This window comes from Zonotrichia leucophrys, chromosome 19 (genome assembly GCF_028769735.1).
Source record: "Zonotrichia leucophrys gambelii isolate GWCS_2022_RI chromosome 19, RI_Zleu_2.0, whole genome shotgun sequence".
In the NCBI taxonomy this organism is placed as follows: Eukaryota; Metazoa; Chordata; class Aves; order Passeriformes; family Passerellidae; genus Zonotrichia; species Zonotrichia leucophrys.
The window spans coordinates 6,234,037-6,258,253 of NC_088188.1; the positions used below are offsets into that span (position 1 = coordinate 6,234,037).

Consider the following 24,217-nt stretch of genomic DNA (forward strand, 5'->3'; position numbering starts at 1 on the left):
CAGAGATGCTCTGCTGGGGGAAAACTGCTGTGAGTTGTACCCTAAAGTTTCGATCTTTAGGATACAACGTGGAACATGATTATTCCATAAGTTATTTTTGGGATGGTCATTGTGGCCATTGTGGCTCAATTTCTGTTCCTTTCGCTGGCTCAGGGCGCTGAAGGCGGTTTCAGCCTTCCCCACTGGTTGGGAGAGGAGTTGGTGGCAGAACATTTATATTTCCTCGCATTGTGGGTCTGACAGAGTTCTGCTTTTCCTCCGTTTCTCCATTTCCCGTGTGTGGTGATGACAAACCCGCAGTGCCGTGAGGAAGGGCGGCCGCTCCCCGCGCTCCTGGTGCCGCCTGAGGGCAGCGCGGCCCCGCCGCTCCCGAGGCCGCTCCTTCCCCCGCTCCTTCCCCCGTTCGTTCCCGGCGCTTCCCCGGAGCTGCCCGGGATCGCCCCGGTGCCGCCGCCGGGGCGGCTCCTCCCGCCGGGACCCGGATGGGCCCGTACGTGACGCGGGGGCGCGGCCGCTCCCCCGGGCCGGAGCGGAGCGGAGCGGCGGCCGCGGGCGGGCAGCAGGTGAGCGCGGGCGGGGACAGCCGGCCCCGCTGCCCTCAGCCCTCCCTCATCCCCTCCCTCCATCCCCGCCGGGGCTCCGCTACCGACCCGCGGCAGGTGAGGGAGCGGCGGGGAGGCCGCGGGGCTGCAGGGGTGAGGGGAGCGGAGGGACCGCGGCTGGGGCAGCCCCTCGCGAGCGGTGCTGCCGGTCAGGCTGTGTCCCCCTGGCATTATGAGAGTTAATTTTTAATTAGTTATGAATGAATTGTTGGTTATTTGCCTGAGTGTTGGCGTGCCCGCCGCCTGGTTTGTGCTGCCCCTGTGGTGATGCCTGTGCTGCTACAGCTGTCAGGCGGCTCCGAGCTCTGAGAGCGGCGGGATTCCGTGAGGGGCAGCACCAGTGAGAGCAGCCCGGGTGTCCTCAAAGCTGTGGGAGTCCATGAGGGACAGTGCCAGTCCTGGTGTCCTCAAAGCTCTGGGATTCCATGAGGGGCAGTGCCAGCCCCGGTGTCCTGAGAGCTGCGGGATTCCGTGAGGGGCAGCACCAGTGAGAGCAGCCCCGGTGTTCTCAAAGCTGTGGGATTCTATGAAAAGCAGTGTCAGCCCTGGTGTTCTCAAAGCTCTGGGATTCCATGAGGGGCAGTGCCGGCACCCGTGAGTGCAGCCCCTCTGTCCTTCACCATGGTCACTCCAGCCCCAGCCAGGTGTCCCTGCTGTCCTGCAGGGTCACTGGGATGGACACTCCCATTCTGCCCATCCCTACAGCTGTCTTTGCTCTCAGCTGTAAAGCTGAGTTACACAGCCCTTTCATCATACTCTGTGCTGTTTGTGACTATGATGATGGGATTTTACAGTCCAGTTTATTGCCCCTCTTCCAGGATGTCTCTTTGACACAGATTCATTGGAATTTACTGGATGTTGTGTCTTTTCCCTCTGTGTTCACACAAACCTTACAATCATCTGTGTCTCTTGAAGTTGGTGATGCAGACTTTCCTAAATCAGGTCTCATCTACCCCAGTTTCTCTTTAAAAAGGGGGAGCCTTCTAAATTCTCATAAAAGCCCATCCCAAAGAGTTACCTTTGAACAGGAGTTTGTGTGGGGCTCCTGTGATGTTCATCAGAACCTTGATAGAAAACGCTTTGCCTGTATAACCAATATGTCATTTTTTGTTGGTATGTAACTTTTTTTGGGTTTGTAACTTTGCCAACACTGGTGCAGAAGGTATTTAAGAAAATACCTCAGAAGGTATTTAAGAAAAAATTGTTTAAACCAGTATGGAGAAGCTGAGAGAACAGCAGAGCCTTGAAAAGCTTTTATAAATCTCAGCATCAAGCCCAGTTCAAAGGTTGCTGTCATTCTCTGGGGAATGAAGGCAAACTGGCAGGGCCAGCTCATTTACTGAGCTGTCCCCAACAAAGCTCCAGGAAGCTTTTAAATGCTTTTAAAGGGCAGGTGGAAGGACTGGAAGGAGGCATTTCTGGTAGAGTTGGATGCTGCTGATGTGATACTTGATTCAATGATAATTTTATTTATCGGTGGTGTTTTCTGTTGATCTAGACCTAGATGTATTTGAAAGTGAAATGGAGGCATTTGCTTAGTTTTAAATAAATAAATTCTGTAAATTTAATGAGAGATTTAACAAGGGAATACTTCTGCACATAGTTTAAAATAATTATTGCAGGTGCTTTGAGTGCAAAGAGAAGGATCAGCTCAGGTTTGGATGGGGCTTGCAGCAGCCTGGTGTGTGGACATGGCAGGGGGGTGGACTTGGATGATCCTTAAGGTCCAGTTCAACCCAAACTATTCTGGGATTGAGATGGGTGTGTTTTCTTCATGAAATACAGCGATTAACTTGTGGTTTTCTTTCAGGAGGACTCTGCTGCTGCCAGCACAGCTCTGTTTCACTGCTCCCTGGGTGAGCAGGTGAAGCCAGCCCAGAGAGGGACTTCACTCACCTTTTAATGAACATCAGAAAACAGGTTCAGCTGGTCACTCATTGATCTTTTTATTGCCACTCCTGGTTCTCCAGATCCTGCTCTCATCATGGCCTAAACCTCTTTATTGAGGGTTGTTCTGTGTGGGTGTTCCAATGGCACAGAAGGTTGGTATCCTGAGCACAACACAATTAATGCTGGCTCATGGCTTTTTTTTCCTAAACCTTGGTGTCATATTGAAGGAGATTATGAAAGAGGGAGGAAAATCTCTTTTCTTCAGGCCTCTAGCTCTGTTAGGAAAGGGGCCCTTTTTGGTGCAGTGCCAAATGGATGAACTTAGCCCAAAACCCATCCTGTGGTCAATAATGCTGACATAGTTAATGGAGGAAATGTTGTTTATTCACACTAAACTCCATTTAGTGAAATCTATGGGACATCCTTGAAAAATGCAGACCAAGAACACATTTTTGGTCAATCTTTTGTTCTTTTGAGCACTCTAAAGAGAACTAGAAATAGCAGCCAAAGCACTGGTGTCAAGTGGCAGCTTTATAAATAATACTTTCACAGTAAGTACAGGCTCACTCTCAGTTTTTGACTACATCTTATAAATGCTGATCTGCAGGCTTCTTCTGGCTGATAATTTGTTTACTTCCTTAAAGGAATCCCTAACAAAATAATCTTTCATTTATATTGAGTCTATTCTTTATCTGTGAGGCATTGTTGAGTTGTTTGGATAACTGATGATGTCAGAACAAAATTTGTTTTAGGACAAATATTAAAATTGTTAATAGGGTGTGGCCCTTCAGAAGCTCTTCCATCCTTATTTATCTGCCTGTGCATTGGGCTGGGGTGGAAAAATGATTCTGAACTGTAGAGAAAAGAAATTAAATCCCTCTCTGAGCTCAGCCAACCCTCTTAATGATGTTTGGAACTTCCCAGTAGCTACTTATCTGTGTTTATTAGGGTGTTAAACAGGATCTAGGATTCATCTCCAAATTTTGTGGACACCCCCACAGAATGTGGAGATTTTCAGGAGGTGTGGAGATGATCCTGTCTCCATGAAGTTCCAGTTTTGTTCAGGAGCATCCCAGCTCTGTCTGGCTTCCCTCTGAACTCAATATTTCCTTTAAGAGCTGAGATCTAACAGTGTGCACAGTAACTGTTAGCAGCATTATTAAGGCAGATTTTTTTAAATTTTATGTCATTTTTTCTTCCTGATTTTGAAGGGGAGCATCCTTTAGTTAATAAGTAAACATGCCAGATGTGCTTGTGCAAATAATCCTCCTCTTTCTGTATTTTGTAGTGATTTGAGAGAAGGTTTGGAGGTGGATAAAGCCTCTGGTGGTGGAATGTCTTTGTTAGGGAGTAGCAATGCTGCTGGAGAACAGGGGTTTTACACAACGCAGTGTAAGGAGAGCAGCGGGCTTCCCTTGCAATTATTATTTTTGTGGTGCAGTTTATCAATGCATCCCATTGTCCTGCTGAGGATGGAATGAGAAACCTCGAAATGTTAAATTCAGATGATAATTAGCAGCGTGCTAAGGAGAGTTCAATATTGGTGTCTCACATCCCGTGTGTGCTGTGACAGTTCAATATTGGTGTCTCACATCCCGTGTGTGCTGTGAGAGTTCAATATTGGTGTCTCACACGTGTGTGTGCTGTGAGAGTTCAATATTGGTGTCTCACACCCGTGTGTGCTGTAGAGTTCAATATTGGTGTCTCACACACGTGTGTGCTGTGAGAGTTCAATATTGGTGTCTCACACGCGTGTGTGCTGTGAGAGTTCAATATTGGTGTCTCACACCTGTGTGTGCTGTAGAGTTCAATATTGGTGTCTCACACGTGTGTGTGCTGTAGAGTTCAATATTGGTGTCTCACACGCGTGTGTGCTGTAGAGTTCAATATTGGTGTCTCACACCCGTGTGTGCTGTGAGAGTTCAATATTGGTGTCTCACATGTGTGTGTGCTGTAGAGTTCAATATTGGTGTCTCACATGTGTGTGTGCTGTGAGAGTTCAATATTGGTGTCTCACACGTGTGTGTGCTGTAGAGTTCAATATTGGTGTCTCACACCCGTGTGTGCTGTGAGAGTTCAATATTGGTGTCTCACACTCGTGTGTGCTGTAGAGTTCAATATTGGTGTCTCACACGCGTGTGTGCTGTAGAGTTCAGTATTGGTGTCTCACACGCGTGTGTGCTGTGCTGTGATGCAGCGGGCAGGGGAACCCCTGCTGTCCCCGGCTGCAGAGCGATCCCGCTTTTCCCATTCCCAGGGAATTCCAGAGCCCTCCCCGTGCCCGGCTGGAGGTGGCAGACGGAGCCGGGTGTCGCCAATGTGGCCCGGACGCGTCCCCGCACCCCGCCCCTGGCAGGGCCGTGTTCCTGCATCCCGCCCCTGGCGAGGGACAGGCTGGGACAGCGGCCACCCAAATCCTCGCAGCAAATGACATTTTCCTGCAAAGCCGCGCCGGAGCCAATCGCTCCCTGCACCGCGCAGCCAATGGATGCCGGGCTCTTCCAGCCCCTGCCAGCGGCTCGGCGGCTGGAGGGCCTCGCAGCAACCGTGCCCGCAGCCTGTCCGGGGGTGGCCGGCATCCCTGCTCATCCCTGCTCATCCCTGCTCCTCCTCATCCTCCTCCTCATCCTCATCCTCCCGGCAATAACGCCGCCGCTGCTGTGGGAGCGCTCGGGGTGACGCGGCCGCCGCGGGGAGCGCGCAGCCATCGGGGTAATCGGGGTTGGATTAATTTGGGTCTCCCTCCAGCAGTGCCACGGCCTCCTACCCAGCAGAGCTGCTCCCCAGAGCCAGAGGGATGGTGGTAGTCACGGGGCAGAGCAAAGCGAGTGCCACCCCGGATGATGCCATGTCGAGCTCGGATGCAGAGGATGATTTCCAAGAGCCGGCCACTCCCACCGCCACCCAGGCAGGACAAGCGCTGCCTCTGCTGCCCCAGCAGGTAAGAGCTCACCTGAGACGGGCACGATCGCGGCAGCGCAGGCGGCTCAGCTGCTGAGGAATTCAGGATTTGAATAAAACTCCGTCTCTTGAATGTATTTGAGTAGCTCGGCAGCTTTACTTACAAGTTCCATCCAGGTTTGGACTTGAGACGTGCAATTAAGTGTTTATTCTGGTCCTTAAGGCAGCCTGGGATGTGATTAGTAAGGTTTAGGCCTGATGTAAACAAATGCGATTTTTTTTTTTTTTTTTTGCAGTGTATAGTATGGTCTGGTTGTGTAAAGGAGCAGCAGAGTGCAAGTCCCAAGGTTGACCTGAGATTTCTTCCCTTTTTGTTTTTTCTTCTCTGTGTAAGACTGGGAAAGGTCTTTGACTGTGTAAGACTGGGAAAGGTTTTGTTTTGTTTCCTTTCCCCAAAAGAGCCAAGAAGAAGCATTAATACCTCAAATATCTGCTATTCCAGCTGAGTGATTTCTGCTGTTTCAGATTCCCAGCTACAATTAAACCACTCCCCGATTCCTCCCAGCCGCCAAACATCCAAATTTTCACCCCTCAGACTCCCTGATCCGTGGCAGTGGGGCAGGAACCACACGCTGGCAAACTGTGAGTGCCTTTTGGCAGCTCCTTTCTGATGTCCTGGTGTCCGATTTTCGGCTGTTTGAAGGGCCTGGAAAGGCCCGGGGTGGCCTTGGGGCAGCCGCGTTTCAAAGGAGCAGAAGAGGCTTCAGTTCTTTTCTCGGTCTCGGTGTTTATTAATTGTTTATCTAAAAGATTTTCTCTCGGCCCGACAGAGCTCTGCTCAGCAGCCAGCCATGAGCACACTCCCCTCCCTCCGGGCGGTCACCTATCTTTATACCCAAAGTTACGTGTACAATATTTATCATTTTTCCCCAATACCTTTCACCCTTATTGCCCGGTGCACTTTTAGTAATGACCAATCCCAAAGTGCCACCATCACCACAGAAGATGGAGGAGAAGAAGAAGAAGAAGAAGGACAGGACACGCCCCAATTCCTCCATCTTACTTCTCTAAACCCCCCTGTACAGAAATCCTAAACCCTGTGTTTCACCCTCTAATTAACTCATCCCTTCACCATTCACCCCGGTGAAACCCTCCTGTCCTCATACAGGTGTCATCTCCTGTGTAGGATCAAAGTGCAGCCACCAGACACTTCTGGAACATTCCAGGACTCCCGAGCCCCCCAAGGGTGCTCTCGGTGACACCTCAGTGCTGAGGTGCTGAGATCCCACACTGGTTGCTTTTGCAGTTCCCAGAAGTTGTCCCACTGAACGTGGGGGGGATGTTCTTCACCACCCGCCTGTCGACGCTGCGCAGGTACGAGGACACCATGCTGGCGGCCATGTTCAGCGGCAGGCACTACATCCCCACGGACGCCGAGGGCAGGTACTTCATCGACAGGGACGGCACCTACTTCGGGTACGTGCTGTGCTTTTAGACTTTGTAATACTCTGTGATGGTTTTGGTTTTGTATCCCAGTAGTTTTCCCAAATGGTTTACCCCAGATTGTACCCCCTCCCTTTACCTGTGTAATCCCTTTCCTTTGCTGAGATCATCCCCAAATCCCCACCCTGGCTCTCAGTCAGTCACTCAGCATCCCCATCCCCTCCATCCAGAACTTTCTGTCCAGGACATTGAGTGATTGATTAGCCAGGGGTCAGCCCCCCAAGTGTTTCCCCATACACTGACCTAAATGTCCATTTCCCAGTATCCATCCCTTAATTTCTCTTATTGATCAGTAAATGTTATCTGCTTTAGGTTTCCACCTCCCTTTAAATGTAACTCAGCATCCCATCCCCTCCATCTAGAACTTTCTGTCCAGGACAATGAGTTTTCAGCCAGAGGTCAGAAATCAACCCCCCAAGTGTTTCCCCATACACTGACCTAAATGTCCATTTCCCAGTATCCATCCCTTAATTTCTCTTATTGATCAGTAAATGTTATCTACTTTAGGTTTCCAACTCCCCTTAAATGTAACCTTTTAAACTTGTTTTTAACAGTTCTTTTCCCTGAAGTGCAGCATTTAACATTGCACACCTTCAAAGCATCACAGGATGCAGTTAAAAATTCTTTGTGCAATGGGAAAAGAAAAAACAAGAAATGCTTTGGATTTGTGCATTGTCTCCCCTAGAGCATCTCCTTGAATTTGTGCATTGTCTCCCCTAGAGTATCTCCTTTCAAGGTATCAAGTTGTTTGGATGGTTTAAAGAAGTGTTTGGAAATAGGAAACTCCTTGCACAGCACTGGGTTTGAATTGATATTCAGTATCTGTAAGGAAGAGGGAGAGGAATAAATTAATCTAGGATTCTTATACAGTTGAAAATGTGATGTTTTCAATCTTTAAACAGGATACAACTGCTAAAATAAAGCTCAAACCTTTAAAAAAATTATTTTTCTGAATTATTTTTGTTGCTAGTGCCATATTCCTTCACCTCCAGGATTCCTTCCTTCCTGCTCAGCTTTAATTTCATTTTTAATTAAACTAACCATGATTACTAATGGTGTGCTTGAGCTGGGGTGAGATTGCTAAGAAAGGTGATCAGTGTTCCTGGGTTCAGGTCTTTTCCCAAAGAACACATTGCAATTTATTCCAAATTTCTTGTTGCTCCTTTATAGACATTTCCTTATTGCCTTCAACAGAGGAGCAATTCATTATTTCCAAAGCACTTTTGGGTTGTAGCATAATCTGGGACAGAGGTAGATTAAACCACTGTGTTTATTCTAAAATAATTTGTAACTTTACATGAGGCAATTGTTGGAAAATCAATTAATTTGTGATGTTATCAACCTCATTGAAAATCCAGCTGGAACAGAGGGCCAGGTTAGCAGGTGCTGTATTTGTTGTCATTCTAAGATTGCAGTAATGCTTTTTAATTTGATAAGGTTTTCTTGGTTAACACTTACAAAGTGATTTTTTTGTTTATTTGATAAGAGTTTTGTTGGTTAATACTTATAAAGTGATTTTTCTCTCTGTCAAAAGATCCTGTTGCTGAACAGTGCTTCAGAATAAGAGGAAATGTTCTCTTTTTTAAATATTCTGATTATTGTTCTGTAAATGGCCCTGATCTGTGATGAGAAACCTTTGCAGATGTCCCATCCACTCAGCTGGATCTGTGTGGAATAAAATGTCCATGAAAAAGATTCTCTGGGAAAATGCAGAAGTTTATTTTGTCCCAGACCTAAATTTGAAATGCAGTGACCACAATTTCTTTCCCATGAAACACTCTGGCCTCTTCTGTGTTATAAATGGTTTCCTCCACAATGAATGTTTGGTTTAAAATCCACTGATATTTTTTTCAAATGAGTTTTGACATCAAAATGTGAAATAATGGCTTGGAAAGCTGAACGTGACAAACGGTTTTACAAACAAACGTTGGGAACCAGGCTCATTTATTTCAGTTACTGTCTCAATAGAGCAAACAGTGAATATCCAGCATTTCCTGTCCTTTCCCACCTGCAGCAGTGTACTGGTTTAGGGCAAATTTGTTAAAGAATCTGCAAAGGAGGGCCCCTCCAGAAAGCGAAACCCACACGGCCCCTCCCCCCAACCGGTTCGGGAAAAAATTCCTCGGAGAGAGGTGGAAAGAACCTGTTTATTTGACTGGCCCCGCACCCCCCAGCACACAAAATGAACAATACCCGATGACACCGCTCTGAGAAAGATGGCAAAATCAGAAAGTCTCTTTCGGGGGTGGTTGCTCTGTTCTCAGTCCCTCCGGCGCTGGGCCAGCTACTGCAGCCGAACCCTTGGTGTTCCCGGGTCCCAGTCCGGAGCAGGTTCGAGATGGTCACAGGAACAGGAGGGGAGAAACAGTCCAGGAAGCAATGTGGACTGTTTAGCTAGAACTAGCTAATAAGCAGAGGCAGAAAGCAGAGCAGAAGCAAGAGCAGAAAAAGAGAGCAAGCAAAAGCAGCAAGCCCGAAGCTGGAAGAAAAAAAAACAGCTCTGTCTATGGCTTGTCTCTGTGTCCTGATAAGAGAAACCCAAACAAAACTTCCACTCTTCAGTGCCGGTCTTAAAGGCACAGAACAGATGAATGGGGATATACAAGCATCATAACGTCACCCCAGGACAAGCAGTTTTGGCAGAAATGTGTTTGTTAATGATATTTTTGTCCTTTTTTTTAGAGACATACTAAACTTCCTGCGGTCGGGTGAGCTGCCGCCCCGCGAGCGCGTGAGCTCAGTGTACAAGGAGGCTCAGTATTATTCCATAGGACCCTTGCTGGACAATCTAGAGGATATCCAGCCTCTTAAAGGAGAAAAAGTTAGACAAGCTTTCCTGGGCCTAATGCCATATTACAAAGGTAAATAAACAAAGTAGCACCGACTGTTTCTTCTGGTGGGATTGCAGTGTTCAACCTGTGCTTTCAGTCTGCTCGCAGCTCCCATTGCAGCTGGGAAGTTTATTCTGTATTTTTTATGCTGTTTGGATCTTTGAGGTCTCCACATCCTGCTGCATCCCAGGGTGTGGATTTGTGTGCTTGGAAGGGAGCAAGGTTAGGCTGAAATGAGGTTATCAAATGAGAGGGTTTGGCTGCATTTGTTCTGTCAGCACTTGCACGTGAATAAACTTGGCCTTGTAGTGAGGCCAGATAACTTGGCCATGTAATAAGGCCAGCAAGCTCACCAGATAACTGAGATTGATTTGATTATTCTACACATTATATAATTATATAATATACATTCATTATATAATTATGTATATATATATATATATACATATTATATGTATATGTATATGTATATGTATATGTATATGTATATGTATATGTATATAATATAATAAGGCCACCAGGCTCACCAGATAACCGAGAGTGATTTGATTATTCTAGATTTTATATAATTATATAATGTATATAATTTAATATATATTTTATATTGATTTATTTTTTAATATAATAAAGCCACCAATCTCAGCAGATAGAGACTGACTTGATCATTCTATATTTTATTCTATATATATTATACAATATATAATATTATATTTTTATTATTTATAATTATTATGTGTACTTATATATTGAATAGAATAGAATAGAATAGAATAATTGTGTAATTATAAAATATATTAATTTATATATATTTTTAATATAATAAGGCCACCAAGCTCACCAGATAATGAGACTGATGGAATAATTCTGTATTTTGCTACATGCTGCTGATATGCTGCTGAGATCAGCTGCAGTGCAAGTTCTCACATGCAATAATTGCTTTTGGTCTCTTTCCCTGGCCCCTCCTTGGCGCCGTCCCTCCGTGTCCCTTGCAGAGCACCTGGAGCGCATCATCGAGATCGCCAAGCTGCGGGCCATGCAGCGCAAGGCCAGGTTTGCCAAGCTCAAGGTGTGCGTGTTCAAGGAGGAGATGCCCATCACTCCCTACGAGTGCCCCCACTTCAACTCCCTGCGCTTCGAGCGCAGCGAGAGCGAGGCCAAGCTCTTTGAGCACCACTGCGAGGTGGACGTGTCCTTCGGGCCCTGGGAGGCCGTGGCCGACGTCTACGACCTCCTGCACTGCATCGTCAGCGACCTGTCGGCGCGCGGCATCACCGTGGAGCACCAGTGCATCGGCGTCTGCGACAAGCACCTCATCAACCACTACTACTGCAAGCGCCCCATCTACGAGTTCAAGATCACCTGGTGGTGAGCGGGGCCACGGAGAAGGGTCAGGGGACTGCCACAGGACAAATGTGCTTTCAGGGTCACCTGGTGGTGGCACGTCGAGGGGTGAGAGGACTCCTAGAGGACAAATGTTCTTTCGAGATCATCTGGTGAGTTGTGGTGGCACTGAGGAGTGACGGGACTTCTAGAGGACAAATGTTCTTTCACCATCACCTTGTGGTTGAGTGTGGTGGCACTGAGGGCTCCTAAAGGACAAATGTTCTTTCAAGATCATCTTGTGGTGAGTGTGGTGACACATCAAGGAGTGAAAGGACTTCTAGAGGACAAATGTTCTTTCACCATCGCCTTGTGGTGGCACTGAGGGCTCCTAAAGGACAAATGTTCTTTCAAGATCACCTTGTGGTGAGTGTGGTGACACTGAGGGGTGAGAGAACTCCTAAAGGACAAATGTTCTTTCAAGATCACCTTGTGGTGGCACTGAGGCATGAAAGGACTTCTGAAGGACAAATGTTCTTTCAAGATCACCTTGTGGTGAGCGGGGCCACGGAGAAGGGTCAGGGGACTGCCACAGGACAAATGTGCTTTCGGGGTCACCTGGTGGTGGCACGTCGAGGGGTGAGAGGACTTCTAGAGGACAAATGTTCTTTCGAGATCATTGGTGGCGAGTTGTGGTGGCACTGAGGAGTGACGGGACTTCTAGAGGACAAATGTTCTTTCACCATCGCCTTGTGGTGGCACTGAGAGGTGAAAGGATCTTAAAGGACAAATGTTCTTTCAAGATCATTGGTGGCGAGTTGTGGTGGCACTGAGGGGTGACAGGACTTTTAGAGGACAAATGTTCTTTCACCATGGCCTTGTGGTGAGTGTGGTGGCACTGAGGGCTCCTAAAGGACAAATGTTCTTACAACATCACCTTGTGGTGGCACTGAGGCGTGAAAGGATCTTCTAGAGGACAAATGTTCTTTCAAGATCATTGGTAGCAAGTTGTGGTGGTACTGAGGGCTCCTAAAGGACAAATGTTCTTTCAAGATCACCTTGTGGTGAGTGTGGTGATACATCAAGGAGTTAAAGGACTTCTAGAGGACAAATGTTCTTTCACCATCGCCTTGTGGTGAGTGTGGTGGCACTGAGGGCTCCTAAAGGACAAATGTTCTTTCAAAATCATCTGGTGGTGAGTGTGGTGACACATCAAGGAGTGACAGGACTTCTAGAGGACAAATGTTCTTTCACCATCGCCTTGTGGTGGCACTGAGAGGTGAAAGGATCTCAAAGGACAAATGTTCTTTCAAGATCATTGGTGACGAGTTGTGGTGGCACTGAGGGCTCCTAAAGGACAAATGTTCTTCCAATATCATCTTGTGGCAAACTAAGGGTTGAAAGGATCCTAAAGGATAAACGTTCTTTCAAGATCATCCTGTGGTGGCAGAGCATGGGATGAAAGGATCCTAAAGGACAAATGTTCTTTCAAAATCATCTGGTGGTGAGTGTGGTGGCACATCGAGGGGTGAAAGGACTCCTAAAGGACAAATGTTCTTTCAAGATTGCCTTGTGGTGAGTGTGGTGACACATCAAGGAGTGAAAGGACTTCTAGAGGACAAATGTTCTTTCACCATCGCCTTGTGGTGAGTGTGGTGGCACTGAGGGGTGAAAGGACTCCTAAAGGACAAATGTTCTTTCACCATGGCCTTGTGGTGGCACTGAGAGGTGAAAGGATCTTAAAGGACAAATGTTCTTTCAAGATCATTCAAGATCACCTTGTGGTGAGTGTGGTGACACATCAAGGAGTTAAAGGACTTCTAGAGGACAAATGTTCTTTCAAAGTCTCCTGCTGGTGAGTGTGGTGGCACTGAGGGGTGAAAGGACTCCTAAAGGACAAATGTTCTTACAACATCACCTTGTGGTGGCACTGAGGCGTGAAAGGACTTCTGAAGGACAAATGTTCTTTCAAGATCATCTTGTGGTGAGTGTGGTGGCACTGAGGGGTGAAAGGACTCCTAAAGGACAAATGTTCTTACAACATCACCTTGTGGTGGCACTGAGAGGTGAAAGGATCTTAAAGGACAAGTGTTCTTTCAAGATCATTGGTGGCGAGTTGTGGTGGCACTGAGGGCTCCTAAAGGACAAATGTTCTTCCAACATCACCTTGTGGTGGCACTGAGGCGTGAAAGGACTTCTGAAGGACAAATGTTCTTTCAAGATCACCTTGTGGTGAGTGTGGTGACACATCAAGGAGTGAAAGGACTTCTAGAGGACAAGTGTTCTTTCAAGATCATTGGTGGCGAGTTGTGGTGGCACTGAGGGCTCCTAAAGGACAAATGTTCTTCCAATATCATCTTGTGGCAAACTAAGGGTTGAAAGGATCCTAAAGGATAAATGTTCTTTCAAGATCATCCTGTGATGGCAGAGCATGGGATGAAAGGATCCTAAAGGACAAATGTTCTTTCAAAATCATCTGGTGGTGAGTGTGGTGGCACTGAGGGGTGAAAGGACTCCTAAAGGACAAATGTTCTTTTAAAATCATCTGGTGGTGAGTGTGGTGGCACATCGAGGGGTGAAAGGACTTCTAAAGGACAAATGTTCTTTCAAAATCATCTGGTGGTGAGTGTGGTGGCACATCGAGGGGTGAAAGGACTCCTAAAGGACAAATGTTCTTACAACATCACCTTGTGGTGGCACTGAGGGGTGAAAGGATCTTAAAGGACAAATGTTCTTCCAAGATCATCTGGTGGTGAGTGTGGTGACACATCAAGGGGTGAGAAGACTCTTAAAGGACAATTGTTCTTTCAAGATCATCTAGTGGTGAATTGTAGTGGCAGAGCAAGGGGTGAAAGGATTCCTAAAGGACAAATGTTCTTTCAAAGTCTCCTGGTGGTGAGTGTGGTGGCACAGCAAGGCGTGAAAGAACTTCTAGAGGACAAATTTTCTTTCAAAGTCACCTTGTGGTGAGTGTGGTGGCATAGCAAAAGGTGAAAGGACTTCTAAAAGACAAATGTTCTTTCAAGATCATCTGGTGAGTTGTGGTGGCAGAGCAAGAGGCAAAAGGACTTCTAAAGGACAAATGTTCTTTCAAGATATTCTTGTGGTGAGTGTGGTGGCACATTGAGGGGTGAAAGGACTTCTTGAGGACATCAAGCTCACCTGCTGGTGAGTGTGGTGGCACTTCCAGGACAAATGTTCTCGGCAGTTGCCTTGCTGCTCACATTCCTTGGGATCAGCCTGCTGGCAGGGGTTGGGAAAACCTCTGGAAACTTGACAAACCAGCCTGAACTCAGACTGTTGGCTCAGGTACCTTAACGAGGCACAAAACAAAATCACCTCATGCAAAGGATGGAGGGGAGTGGCTGAACATCTGCTCAAAGGTGCCACCAACCACGTGGCCTCAGGATGGAATTGCAGATTTTTCCTGCATTCTTGGGAATCTGGGGTGCTACTAAAGCTGACATTTCAGTTTTACCCTCTTAGAAATGGTTTAGTTCCTCCTTCAGCTTTATAAAGTTTGAGTCACACCCAACACAAAGATCTGGAAATGTCATTTTGATGTACTAGATAATTTAAAAACAAAAGGAATATTCCTTATATATTATTAATTGTTGTCAGGGTTAAGCTGTATTTCTTTTTTAATTAAGAATCTACGTTGTGAATTATAATGTTGTACTTCAATTATTTCTGTTGTTATCAAAAGGAATAGCAGATCTGGAATATATTCCTTAATGCTTTTAGGAATAATAACTGTCCATGGAAGACTTGTGCCTGTTTTTAGCCTTAGAAATTTTAAATGTTTACAGTATCTACAAAAAAAAAAAAGCTCTTTAGAATCAGGTCATTTGCAAAGGCTTTTGGTAAATGAGAAAACCCTGTATGTATATTCCTATTAGCAGTAGTAAGAGGAATATTTAATGTATATTATTTTATTATTGACTCTTTTTACATTCTGTGATATTAAAATTTATTTTAGACTTAAAAGTCAGATGATATTAGACAAGTGCTTCCTTCACCTCACCTTTTTCAGACAATTAAATCTTAATTTTATCCTTCTTCTTGACCCTTCTTGGTGTCATAGAAGGAAAAACAAAATTCAAACTTCATATTCAGATACTTCTCCACTCTAAAGCAGTAGGAAATTCCTTTCCATGCTGGAAGAGTCAGCCACTGCAGAATCATGTTTTCTTTGGAAGGTCTTTTTGTACTTCTGACATGAGCAACCACATCCCAAATTTCAACTACTGAATTCAGCCCAAAACTGAGAGGGAGAAAAGTCTGAAAATCTTATTGTTTTGTGAGGTGCAGAAACCCCAACCCCCTTGAAGTGGCCTCAAAATAATCTTGAAGAGAAAGAAAAAGGAAATATTTGTATATTGCATTCCATTGGATTAATTAAAAATCAGCTAATTACTGATATAATTAAAGGTTTTGTAACTTCATTTCACCCTGGACAATTTATAGACCCCACTGGCTTTAAGTTGTGGTTGGCATTACTGAGCCCTGAGGATTTTTAGCTTTTCACACACTGCACAGACAACCCAAGATAGTTCTAAATTTTGGGCTATGAAAAAAAAAATCCCTCCAGTCTTTTATTACCTTTCTGCAAATAAGCAGATTTCAGAGGATAATTCTATCTCCTGTACATAATTCTCTAACTGGAAATCACTTTCCAGAACAGCAGTTCATAGTTCATTTTACTTACACGAGCTTAGGATAAGTTTACCTCCACTTTCACTGTGACTTTTCTAAATGGATTTTGTTTTGCTGAATTATAAATTGTATGTGTCTATGCATTGTAACCCGTAATGCCTTTGAAAATCCAGCCTGGATGCTAACGATCAGGGTTTGGAATTCTCTCCAAATGTGTTTTGTTAATAATTATGTTGATGTGTGATGTTCAATACTGTGAGTACTGCAGTGTATTATTTCTTAATACTTTTGACTTTTCAGTTCAGGTAATATATAATCTGTATGTTTTTTATTTAAAACACATAGAAGAAAACGTGGATATAAAGGTTGTGTTGTGCAATAAATTATGATACTGAAAATTTGGAATTCTGGCTCATCTGGTCTGCAGCCACTGCTGTGTTTTTCCTCACCTTCTCTGGGATTTGAGTGTCCTTTGCCTGACTGCAAATGAAAATTAAGCCAGGAATCTCTGTCCTGAGCTGTTTTAATGGCACTTAGGTGTTTATTATCATTTCCTGAGCAGAGGCACTGCTGCAATGTGTGCTGAGGGGCTGGGATGGATCATTGCAATGACTGATCCCATCCTTCCCTCCCCACCCATCCCTGTGACACAGCACTGCCCCTGCTTCTGCAGTGCTCAAAAAGAACCTTTCTGCCTCTGTTCAGAAGGATTTCCCCTTTTTCTGAAGTAATTTCCTTCTGTCCATCTGTCCGGCTGAAGCGCTCCCTGTCTCACAGTGGGATGTCCATGCTGAGGGAAAAAAAAAAAAGAGATGGAAACAAGAACAAGCACACAACAATGTGGAATTGAGCACGCAAAAAGGAGTTTAAAATAGCAGAGGGTATTTTGTATTTTTATATTTCCCCAGGGCAGCTCAGGGGTGCTCGTGTGGGGCCGGGGCCGTGCCCTGGAGCCCTGCGGAGCTGCCGCGGGCTCTGGAGAAGGAAGGGAGGCTGCGGGGCAGGAACGCGCCACGCTGGGAGGGCTCCATAACAAAAAACAGAGGAGAGGAGCTGTGGGTGCGATCACAGCAGTAACCCAGCCGTGTGCCAGCCCAGCACCGGCCCGGTCCGGCCGTGTGCCAGCCCCGCTCACCCTCACAGCGCCCGGCTCTGTGCCAGCCCCGCTCACCCTCACCGCACCCGCTGTCCCCTCAGCCCCGCGGCCGCCGCTCCGCCCAGCACAGCCCGGCCCCGCTTCCTTCCGGGCTCGGTCCCGCCCCGGAGGTGCCGCCCGCCCTTCCGCCGGAGCCGAGGGAGGGCCGGAGGGGCTGAGGGAGGGCCCGAGCAGCGCCGGGGCCGTGAGGGGCTGCGGCGGCGGCAGCAGCGCAGCGGAGCGGCCGGGCCGGCCCCGCCGCCCGGGGCAGCCGGTGAGAGCCGCGGGGTGAGGGCCCGGCGGGGTCGGGGACAGCGGGGGCGGCCGCGCCCCCCGGTTATAGCTGGAACCGAGGGTCGGGGCTCGGTGTCTGTCCCCCCGAGGGGCTTCACACCGGCCCCGCTGCCGCCTTGGGCCTGGGCGAGGGGACCCTGGGCCCCGCAGGGCGGCGGCGATCGGGATAAACAAACACCGGGATAAACAAACCCCGGGATATGCGGGAACTTGGCAACCCGCCTTCCTCTTCCTAAAAGTGATTTTTATTAGATGTATATGTCCTTCGGTGGGGCTGTGCCGGTGTTACCGGGGTGCAGGTGGCGCTGGCAGCTTTGCCACCATGCCCCCCCAGCCTGTTTTCCTCATGAGCTCCTTGTGGATCAAGGAGTTCTTGGCTTTTTTTTTGTAAGTATTGCCGCTGCCCGGCTGAGGATTAAAGTCCTTTAAACTCCAGCCGGGGGAAGTTTAGAGTGTTTTGAAGGTGCTGAGCGGTGCTGCTGTGGGTGTTTGCCCTCCTCCATGTGCAGCCCCTAAAGCTAATTTTTGTTATCTCTGTATTTAATTAATTCCGTGGCTCTGTGCCTGTAGTTAACGGGGTGCAGGTGTCACTGGTAGCTTTACCAACAGTCCCCCACCCCAGCCTGTTCCCCTGATGAGTTCCTTGCGGATCAATGAGGTTTTGGCTTTTTTCCTGTAAGTATTGTCCCTGCCTGGCTCCTCCCTGCACAGCTGAGGATCAAAGTCCTTTAAAGTGAAGCCAGGTGAAGCGTGGAGAGCACTTAAGATGCTGAGCAGCGCATTTTGGATGATTTTTGTGGGTGTTTGTCGCTGCTGTGGAGCTCAGGTTGTTCCCTTGGAGCAGGGAGTGGCTCAGGGAGGGTGTGAGATCCTCAGAGATGAATGATGTGCTTGAATTCCCAAAGGAATTCTCTCAGGGGTGGCTCAGTGCTGACTGAAATCCTGCTGGGATGGGCTGCTGAGAAGGTTTTACAGGCAAAATTAAATCGGTTTTTGTTTGGCTGAGTGGGGCCCAGTGCTGGGAGTTAGCAGCACTGAACAATTTAGGTGAAAAGCATTGTGGAGGTTGTGATTTAAATCCATTATTGACTTGCCATACTTTTGTAGTTTGAGCTGATTTGAAAATACTTTTGGTTCCTCACACCAGGACTGTGGGAGCTGCACTGAGCTGCCTTTGGTTTTCCAGTTCTCCAACACTTTTGTGAGACCAGTGAGCAAAGCAGAGCAGCAGAGAAGGGTGAGATGTTTTCCAGGAACAGGGAAACTCAGGAATTGGATGTGCTGGCCTTCTGGACACGGTTACACAAGTGGTTTTTGCAGCAGGGAGGATTAAGAAGAGAATTGTAGCTCACTGGAATGTTTTGCTGACCAAGAAAAAGCCCAGAACAACACCCAGTAGAAAGGGAGAATAGGATATAAAGCCAATTATAGCAATTCCTGGGACTGCTTTACACAACAAACAGATTATAAGCTTGAAGACAGTCCATGATTCTGGTATTTAATTTTGTTCTGTGGTGTTATTTAAGCTAGAACAGCCTTTCTCAGCTCCTTTTTTTCTTGCTGTGTAATCCCCAATTACACTTGGGGCTTTTTTTTCTCCTTATAATTAACTACTTGTGATCTAAAACTAGGCCCAGAAGTCTTGTTGGTGAAATCCTGTTAAGACGCCTCTTGTAACAAGTCAGGTATGAAGTTTATAAAACATTTTGAAGTTTTTCTCTGAGATTTTAGGCAGTTTAATTCCCATCTGTGTCCAGGTGAGCGTGGTTGGCAGGGAACAGTGTGTAGGAGCCTGTTGCTGAGGGGATTTTAGCAGTTTAAGCAAATCTTCTCTTTCCTGTGACCTGAACTCGCAGCGGAGCAGCACAAAGAGTTTTTAGATGTTTCCTGTGATTTCTTTAAAGCCCAGCTGTGGGTCACATGGAGCTGGTGAGACACTGCCTGCTTGGATGTCACAACCCCAACCTGTGCCCCCGGGCCTGGGCTGGCATTTGAAGGGAAATCACAGCTCCAAGCTGAGCAAAGCAGAGCTGCAGCCCTGTGGCCAGCAGGATTGTGGAGGTTTGATGGTGGCTGCAGTTTCCCTCCCAGTGCCAGCAGCAGCTCTGTGGTTTGTGCTCATCACCGTTTCTTTCCTTGGGACTGTTTTTCCTGCACTGTTTATCCTCCAGCTGCTGGAGCTGGAATGCTGCAATTGCAAAAATTTTCAAATTGCAGTGAGCGCTGCAGAGATAACAGCCAGATCTCTTGCCTAATCCCCAACTTGTCCAATGGCTTCTGTATTTTCTGTTCTGCAGCCTGAGCTCATCCTGCCCCTCCCTCTCCTTGGGAGGAAATTAGCTCATGGTTAATTACCCTGCTGCTAATTACATGCCTGAGTGTTTGGGGTTCCACCTGAATCACGACTCTCTCAACACTTGGGTTGCTGCTCTTCAGAATTTTGGGGTGTTTGAGTCAGTGATTCTTTGCAATAAATGCATTTTAAGGGCGCTTTTCCATTGGCAAAATACAAAATACACCTTGACTCCCTCCTTCCACCCCTCAGTTTTGATGCACTTTCTAACTTCCCTTCTAAATATATTTTTAGTAATTAAAGTTGGCTTGTTCTGAGTTATAATGGAGTATTCAGGCACCAGTGAAATGTGAACCAGCAGCAGTTCCTGTAAGAATTGTGTGTTTGGAGCCTCCCTGCTTTTCTTCTTATTTTTTTCTGCTTTACAATTCCATTTCTGGGAATGGCCATTAATGCCAGGGAGTTGCAGTGAGTTCATTGGGAACACTCTTTGGGGCACTTTGATGGTTTTGAATGAGAAGAATTCAGGTTGTTCATGAAGGGTTGGAGTGGCTTTTGAAGAGCTGAATCTCATTGAATTCAGCCCAGTGAAAACACTGCTGAAGGTTTTGCTGATGCTTCTGCCAAGATTTTTTTTTTTAATTTTAAAACTTAATTTTAGGGAGGGAATTAAAAAAACCAAACCAACAACAACAAAAAAACCCCAAAACAGCCACAACCCAAAGCAAAGCTGCCTGTTCCCAGTGTTTGCTGGTTTTAGATACATTTAATTAAATTGTTACCAATGCTGAAACTCATTTATAGAACTTCAATTGTAGAATTAAAGCTACTCCTTTAATTTCCAGTGCTAGTTTGTGGAGTTACTTAAAAACTGTTCTTCACAGCTTGTAATAATTATAAATTGACTGCAATTAGCTCCTACTGAAGGTGTTTATTGATTGATTAAGCAAGACCTTTCTGCTCAGCTTTGAATTTGAGCTTTTCCAGCCAGCTCTCCGAAGGTGACCTCAGCAATCCAGCCCTAATAAATAGTTTATGAGCAGCTGAGCTCTCCTGACAATCTGCACTGCTAATAAACCTTCAGATCGCTTTGCTCCATCCCTGGCAAGGCAGGGAGGTGGAAAAGAACCAGAAAAACAGGCTGGGGGTGTTGGAGTGATAAATCCCTGCTGCTCCTGAAGCATCTTTCACCCAGAGCTGTGTCTGCAGTGCTGAAAAGAAGGTGTTACATGAGTTTAGTCTTTGATGTGTGCATTAAATTGGATTTAATTCGGATTGGAGGAGCCTTTTTTCCCCACCCATAAAAGCTGAGGATGCTGTGACTGACACCTGATTTAATACATTTAATTTGGATTTTTCTGGTTCTTTTGTAGCTTGGTCTGTGTGAAAATGAGAATTTATTATTTATATATATATATAAATTATATATTTATTATTTATATTTATTTATATATATTTATTATTATAGCTGCAAAAGGTCCTAGAGGAATGATTGCTGCTCCTTCAGTCCCCTTCATGGATCACTGGCAAAAATGGCCTTGGAGCAAAATTGGTGTTTGCTGTGCCTTAATTCTGTGTTGTCCCAGAGGTGTGACAGGGAAAGTGAAGTTGGTATTGCCCTTCTTAAAGGTGTTTGCTCAAAACAGGTCAAAAAAAAGGAAAAAAAAATCTCTAAGTGTGGGTACAGCAAAAAGAAATGTTGATGGGAAGATGTATTTAAATTTTTCAGGATAAATTGCATTCAAGCCAATAGAAAGCTAATTTTGAATTAGTTGGTATTGCCCTTCTTAAAAGGTGTTTGCTCTAAATGGGTGAATCAAAAGAAAACAAAATTCTCTAAGTGTGGATACAGCCAGAAAAAAAATGTTTATAGGAAGATGTATTTGAAAGTTTCAGGATAAATTGCATTCAAGCCAATAGAAAGCTAATTTTGAATGAAACCACAGTGATTTGGTGGTTTTTGTTTTTTTTTTTTCATCATAACAAAAGTGCTGTGAGGTGCTCTGAAAAATCTGGAGCAGCTCTGATCTGTCACTGGAGAGCTTTGATGTGCAGATCTGATTTAATGGGAATCTGAGGCCTCATTTCCTTCTGATTTCAGCAGAATTTGGGAAAATAAAGAATAATCTGGACATTGCCAGCTGGGGACAGGGAGCGTTTTGGTGTCCCCAGCCAGCTGTGGGAGTTTTTATTTTCTTTTTATTTCTTTCTTTCCAGGCTGGGATTGTCCCAGATCCATCCCTCAGGAGCACCCCCAGTGTGTCAGGTGCACTTCAAAAATCCCAAAAATGAGTTGGGTGATTCCCATTTTCCCATTTCACTGGAGAAAGGGAAACCAGAAGATTTACTTGCAAATCAGTAACATTAAGTAAAGACATTTATAAATTAATAACCAAGTCTGAGAGCCCATTGTTTTTGTGAATCTTGGAAGGGGTGTTGCTAATTAACACAGATATTAAAGAGTGATGAGGTTCAGTCCTGGCACAGAAATGCTCAAAAGAAGACTCTGATTCTGTCCTGTGCAAAGCCTCTCTCCAGCTTTTCCTTGTTAATGTTATTTTTGATCTTCTGCTATTTTATTGTACTTCTGAATTCGATTTTTGTTCATTTTAATGTGGGAAATCGTTACTTTCCTTATGTTTTCCTGATTTCTCAGTGGGCAGGTGGTGTAAAGGGGTTTGGAGTTTCCTGCTCTCCAACTCCAGAAAAACAACAAATTTGGTTTTTTTCCTTTTAATTATGTTAGAAGTGAGCTTTGAAGAGGCCATGAGTGAAAATAAGAGATGGAGAATGTGAGGTGTGAGTGTGCAAACCCTGGGGAGCTGATGGTGGGTAAGCAATGCTCACCTGTAGGAGTGGGAGGGAAAGGAACAGAAAAAGGGGGAGAAAAACATTTTGGACACTCTACAGTTCCAACAAAACCTTTTTATTATGTAAGATTATAATTATAAATACATAAAAATCGATTATTTCTATATATAGTATATTATAATGATATGCTTATTAGTATATAATAGAATTTTATAATTATATAGTTATATAATTATATATAATATATATTATCTAACATATATTATAAAATAGAATTATATAATTATAGTATATTAGATCTTTTATATATATTATCTTTTATATATTATATCATAATATTATATTAATAATATTTATGCCACATATAGTATTCTTATAACATAAGATTATATAACATAATCTTATGTTATAAGAATACGATATATGGCATAAATAATATTATTATAATAATATATTATGTTGTAAATAGAAATAATCATGTGATATTTTAATATTATATGTAATATAATACATAATTATGATTATATATTGTATATAATACATTGTAATATTAATATATAAGAATGTAGTAATATAATACAATATAATACAATACAATATAATATAATATAATATAATATAATATAATATAATATAATATAATAATAGATAATATATAGTTATATATTATAATATAATATATAATTATATATTATCTATTATATATTATGTATATTTAACATTACCTATTATAATTTTAACTTTTTTAATTTAAAGTATTATTTTATTATTATTTTATTATGTAAGATTTGGCAGTGATTTACTTACCAAAAATGAATTTGAGATTTTTTTTTTCACATTTCATGTGTCAGGTGTTGGATTTGTCCTTTAATTTTCAAATTAAATCTGGAATATGGGGCTTTGAATAAAAACAGACACCTGGATTCTTGGGATTATTGCAGTTCCAGAGTTGTAACTATAAGTTGTAATTATAGTTATTGCAGTTCCAGAGTTGTTCTTTTAAATAAGAACAGACACCGGAATTATTGGAATTATTGGAATTATTGCAGTTCTGGGGTTGTGACTGTTCTGGTGAGTGACAGGATTTTACTGAATAAAGGACACCTGAATTCTTGGAATTATTGCAGTTCCAGAGTTGTAACTCTAAGTTGTAATTGTAGTTATTGCAGTTCCAGAGTTGTTCTTTTAAATAAGAACAGACACCTGAATTCTTGGAATTATTGAAATTATTGCAGTTCTGGGGTTGTGACTGTTCTGGTGGGTGACAGGATTTTACTGAATAAGGGACACCTGAATTCTTGGGATTATTGCAATTTCAGAGTTGTAACTATATTATATTTATTGCAGTTCCAGAGTTGTGCTTTTAAATAAGAACAGACACCTGAATTATTTGAATTCTTGGATTTATTGCAGTTCTGGGCTTGTGACTGTTCTAGTGAGTGACAGGATTTTACAGGGTTTTATTCCCTGACACAGATCCCTGTAACATTTCTATGAGGTTTGTGGTATGAGAATGTTTTTATTTATTGTGGTTTCCAGTGAAAGCATCGATCAGCTTCACATCAATGGCAATTAAACAATTAAACATTTGATGAATATTTACAGCATTTTTTTTTCTAGGACAGGCACCTGCAATTGAGGTCTGTGACCAAAATGCTGCTGCAGCTTCTGCTTTTGGGAAATGCTCTTGAAACTGAATCAGTGAAGAGTTTCAGGCTTTTCCTTCCCCTTTCTTTTCAGAATTGTTGCTCAAGGACACGAGTGGTGCTCTGGGAATGGCCTGAGTGTGCCAATGCTGCCAAAATGCAATTCCTGCCCAGGCTGTGCAGCTGACACACTCTGAAATTCTCATTTCTGACCTCTGAGCCAGGAGCTCCCACACAAACCTTCCTTGAGAAATCAGCAAATGAAACCAAAAATTTTGTGAAAGCAAAATATTTATGCTTCTCAGTTATTTCTATGGGAATGAAGTAAAACTCTC

The 24,217-nt window shown here is 44.5% G+C and overlaps 2 protein-coding genes across 9 annotated transcripts in view; both read left to right on the top strand.

The window, feature by feature from the left end:
• The first annotated feature begins 514 nt into the window (after positions 1-514).
• Positions 515-16,095, top strand: KCTD7 (potassium channel tetramerization domain containing 7). 4 transcript variants are annotated; one of them, XM_064728981.1, is made up of 6 exons: positions 515-563; positions 2,413-2,644; positions 5,241-5,433; positions 6,700-6,869; positions 9,579-9,757; positions 10,720-16,095. In XM_064728981.1, the coding sequence occupies exons 3-6, from the start codon at positions 5,290-5,292 to the stop codon at positions 11,094-11,096; spliced, it is 870 nt and encodes a 289-aa protein (XP_064585051.1). In that variant the 5' UTR covers positions 515-563; positions 2,413-2,644; positions 5,241-5,289; the 3' UTR covers positions 11,097-16,095. The 4 variants fall into 4 exon arrangements, with proteins under 4 accessions (XP_064585051.1, XP_064585050.1, XP_064585052.1 ...); XM_064728980.1 differs by having other exon boundaries at positions 535-659; XM_064728982.1 differs by having other exon boundaries at positions 535-659; positions 5,244-5,433.
• Positions 16,096-16,982: 887 nt separating this feature from the next.
• Positions 16,983-24,217, top strand: part of RABGEF1 (RAB guanine nucleotide exchange factor 1) — a 34,944-nt gene continuing 27,709 nt past the window's right edge. For 2 of the 5 annotated variants that reach the window (XM_064728974.1, XM_064728975.1), the window contains exon 1: positions 17,007-17,112. Coding sequence is in view for 2 of the 5 variants with exons in the window: in XM_064728972.1 (XP_064585042.1) it covers positions 17,767-17,807 (41 nt within the window). In the remaining 3 variants the exon portion in view is untranslated. Of the gene's footprint in view, positions 17,127-17,736; positions 17,808-24,217 lie in introns of those variants that run through there. The other 3 variants (XM_064728976.1, XM_064728972.1, XM_064728973.1) reach the window with 3 other exon arrangements.

Coding starts and splice junctions, on each gene's coding strand:
- KCTD7 (XM_064728981.1), top strand. CDS start 5,290: ATGGTGGTAGTCACGGGGCAGAGCAAAGCGAGTGCCACCCCGGATGAT. Junction 5,434..6,699: donor TGCCTCTGCTGCCCCAGCAG/GTAAGAGCTCAC, acceptor TTGCTTTTGCAG/TTCCCAGAAGTTGTCCCACT. Junction 9,758..10,719: donor CCTAATGCCATATTACAAAG/GTAAATAAACAA, acceptor TGTCCCTTGCAG/AGCACCTGGAGCGCATCATC.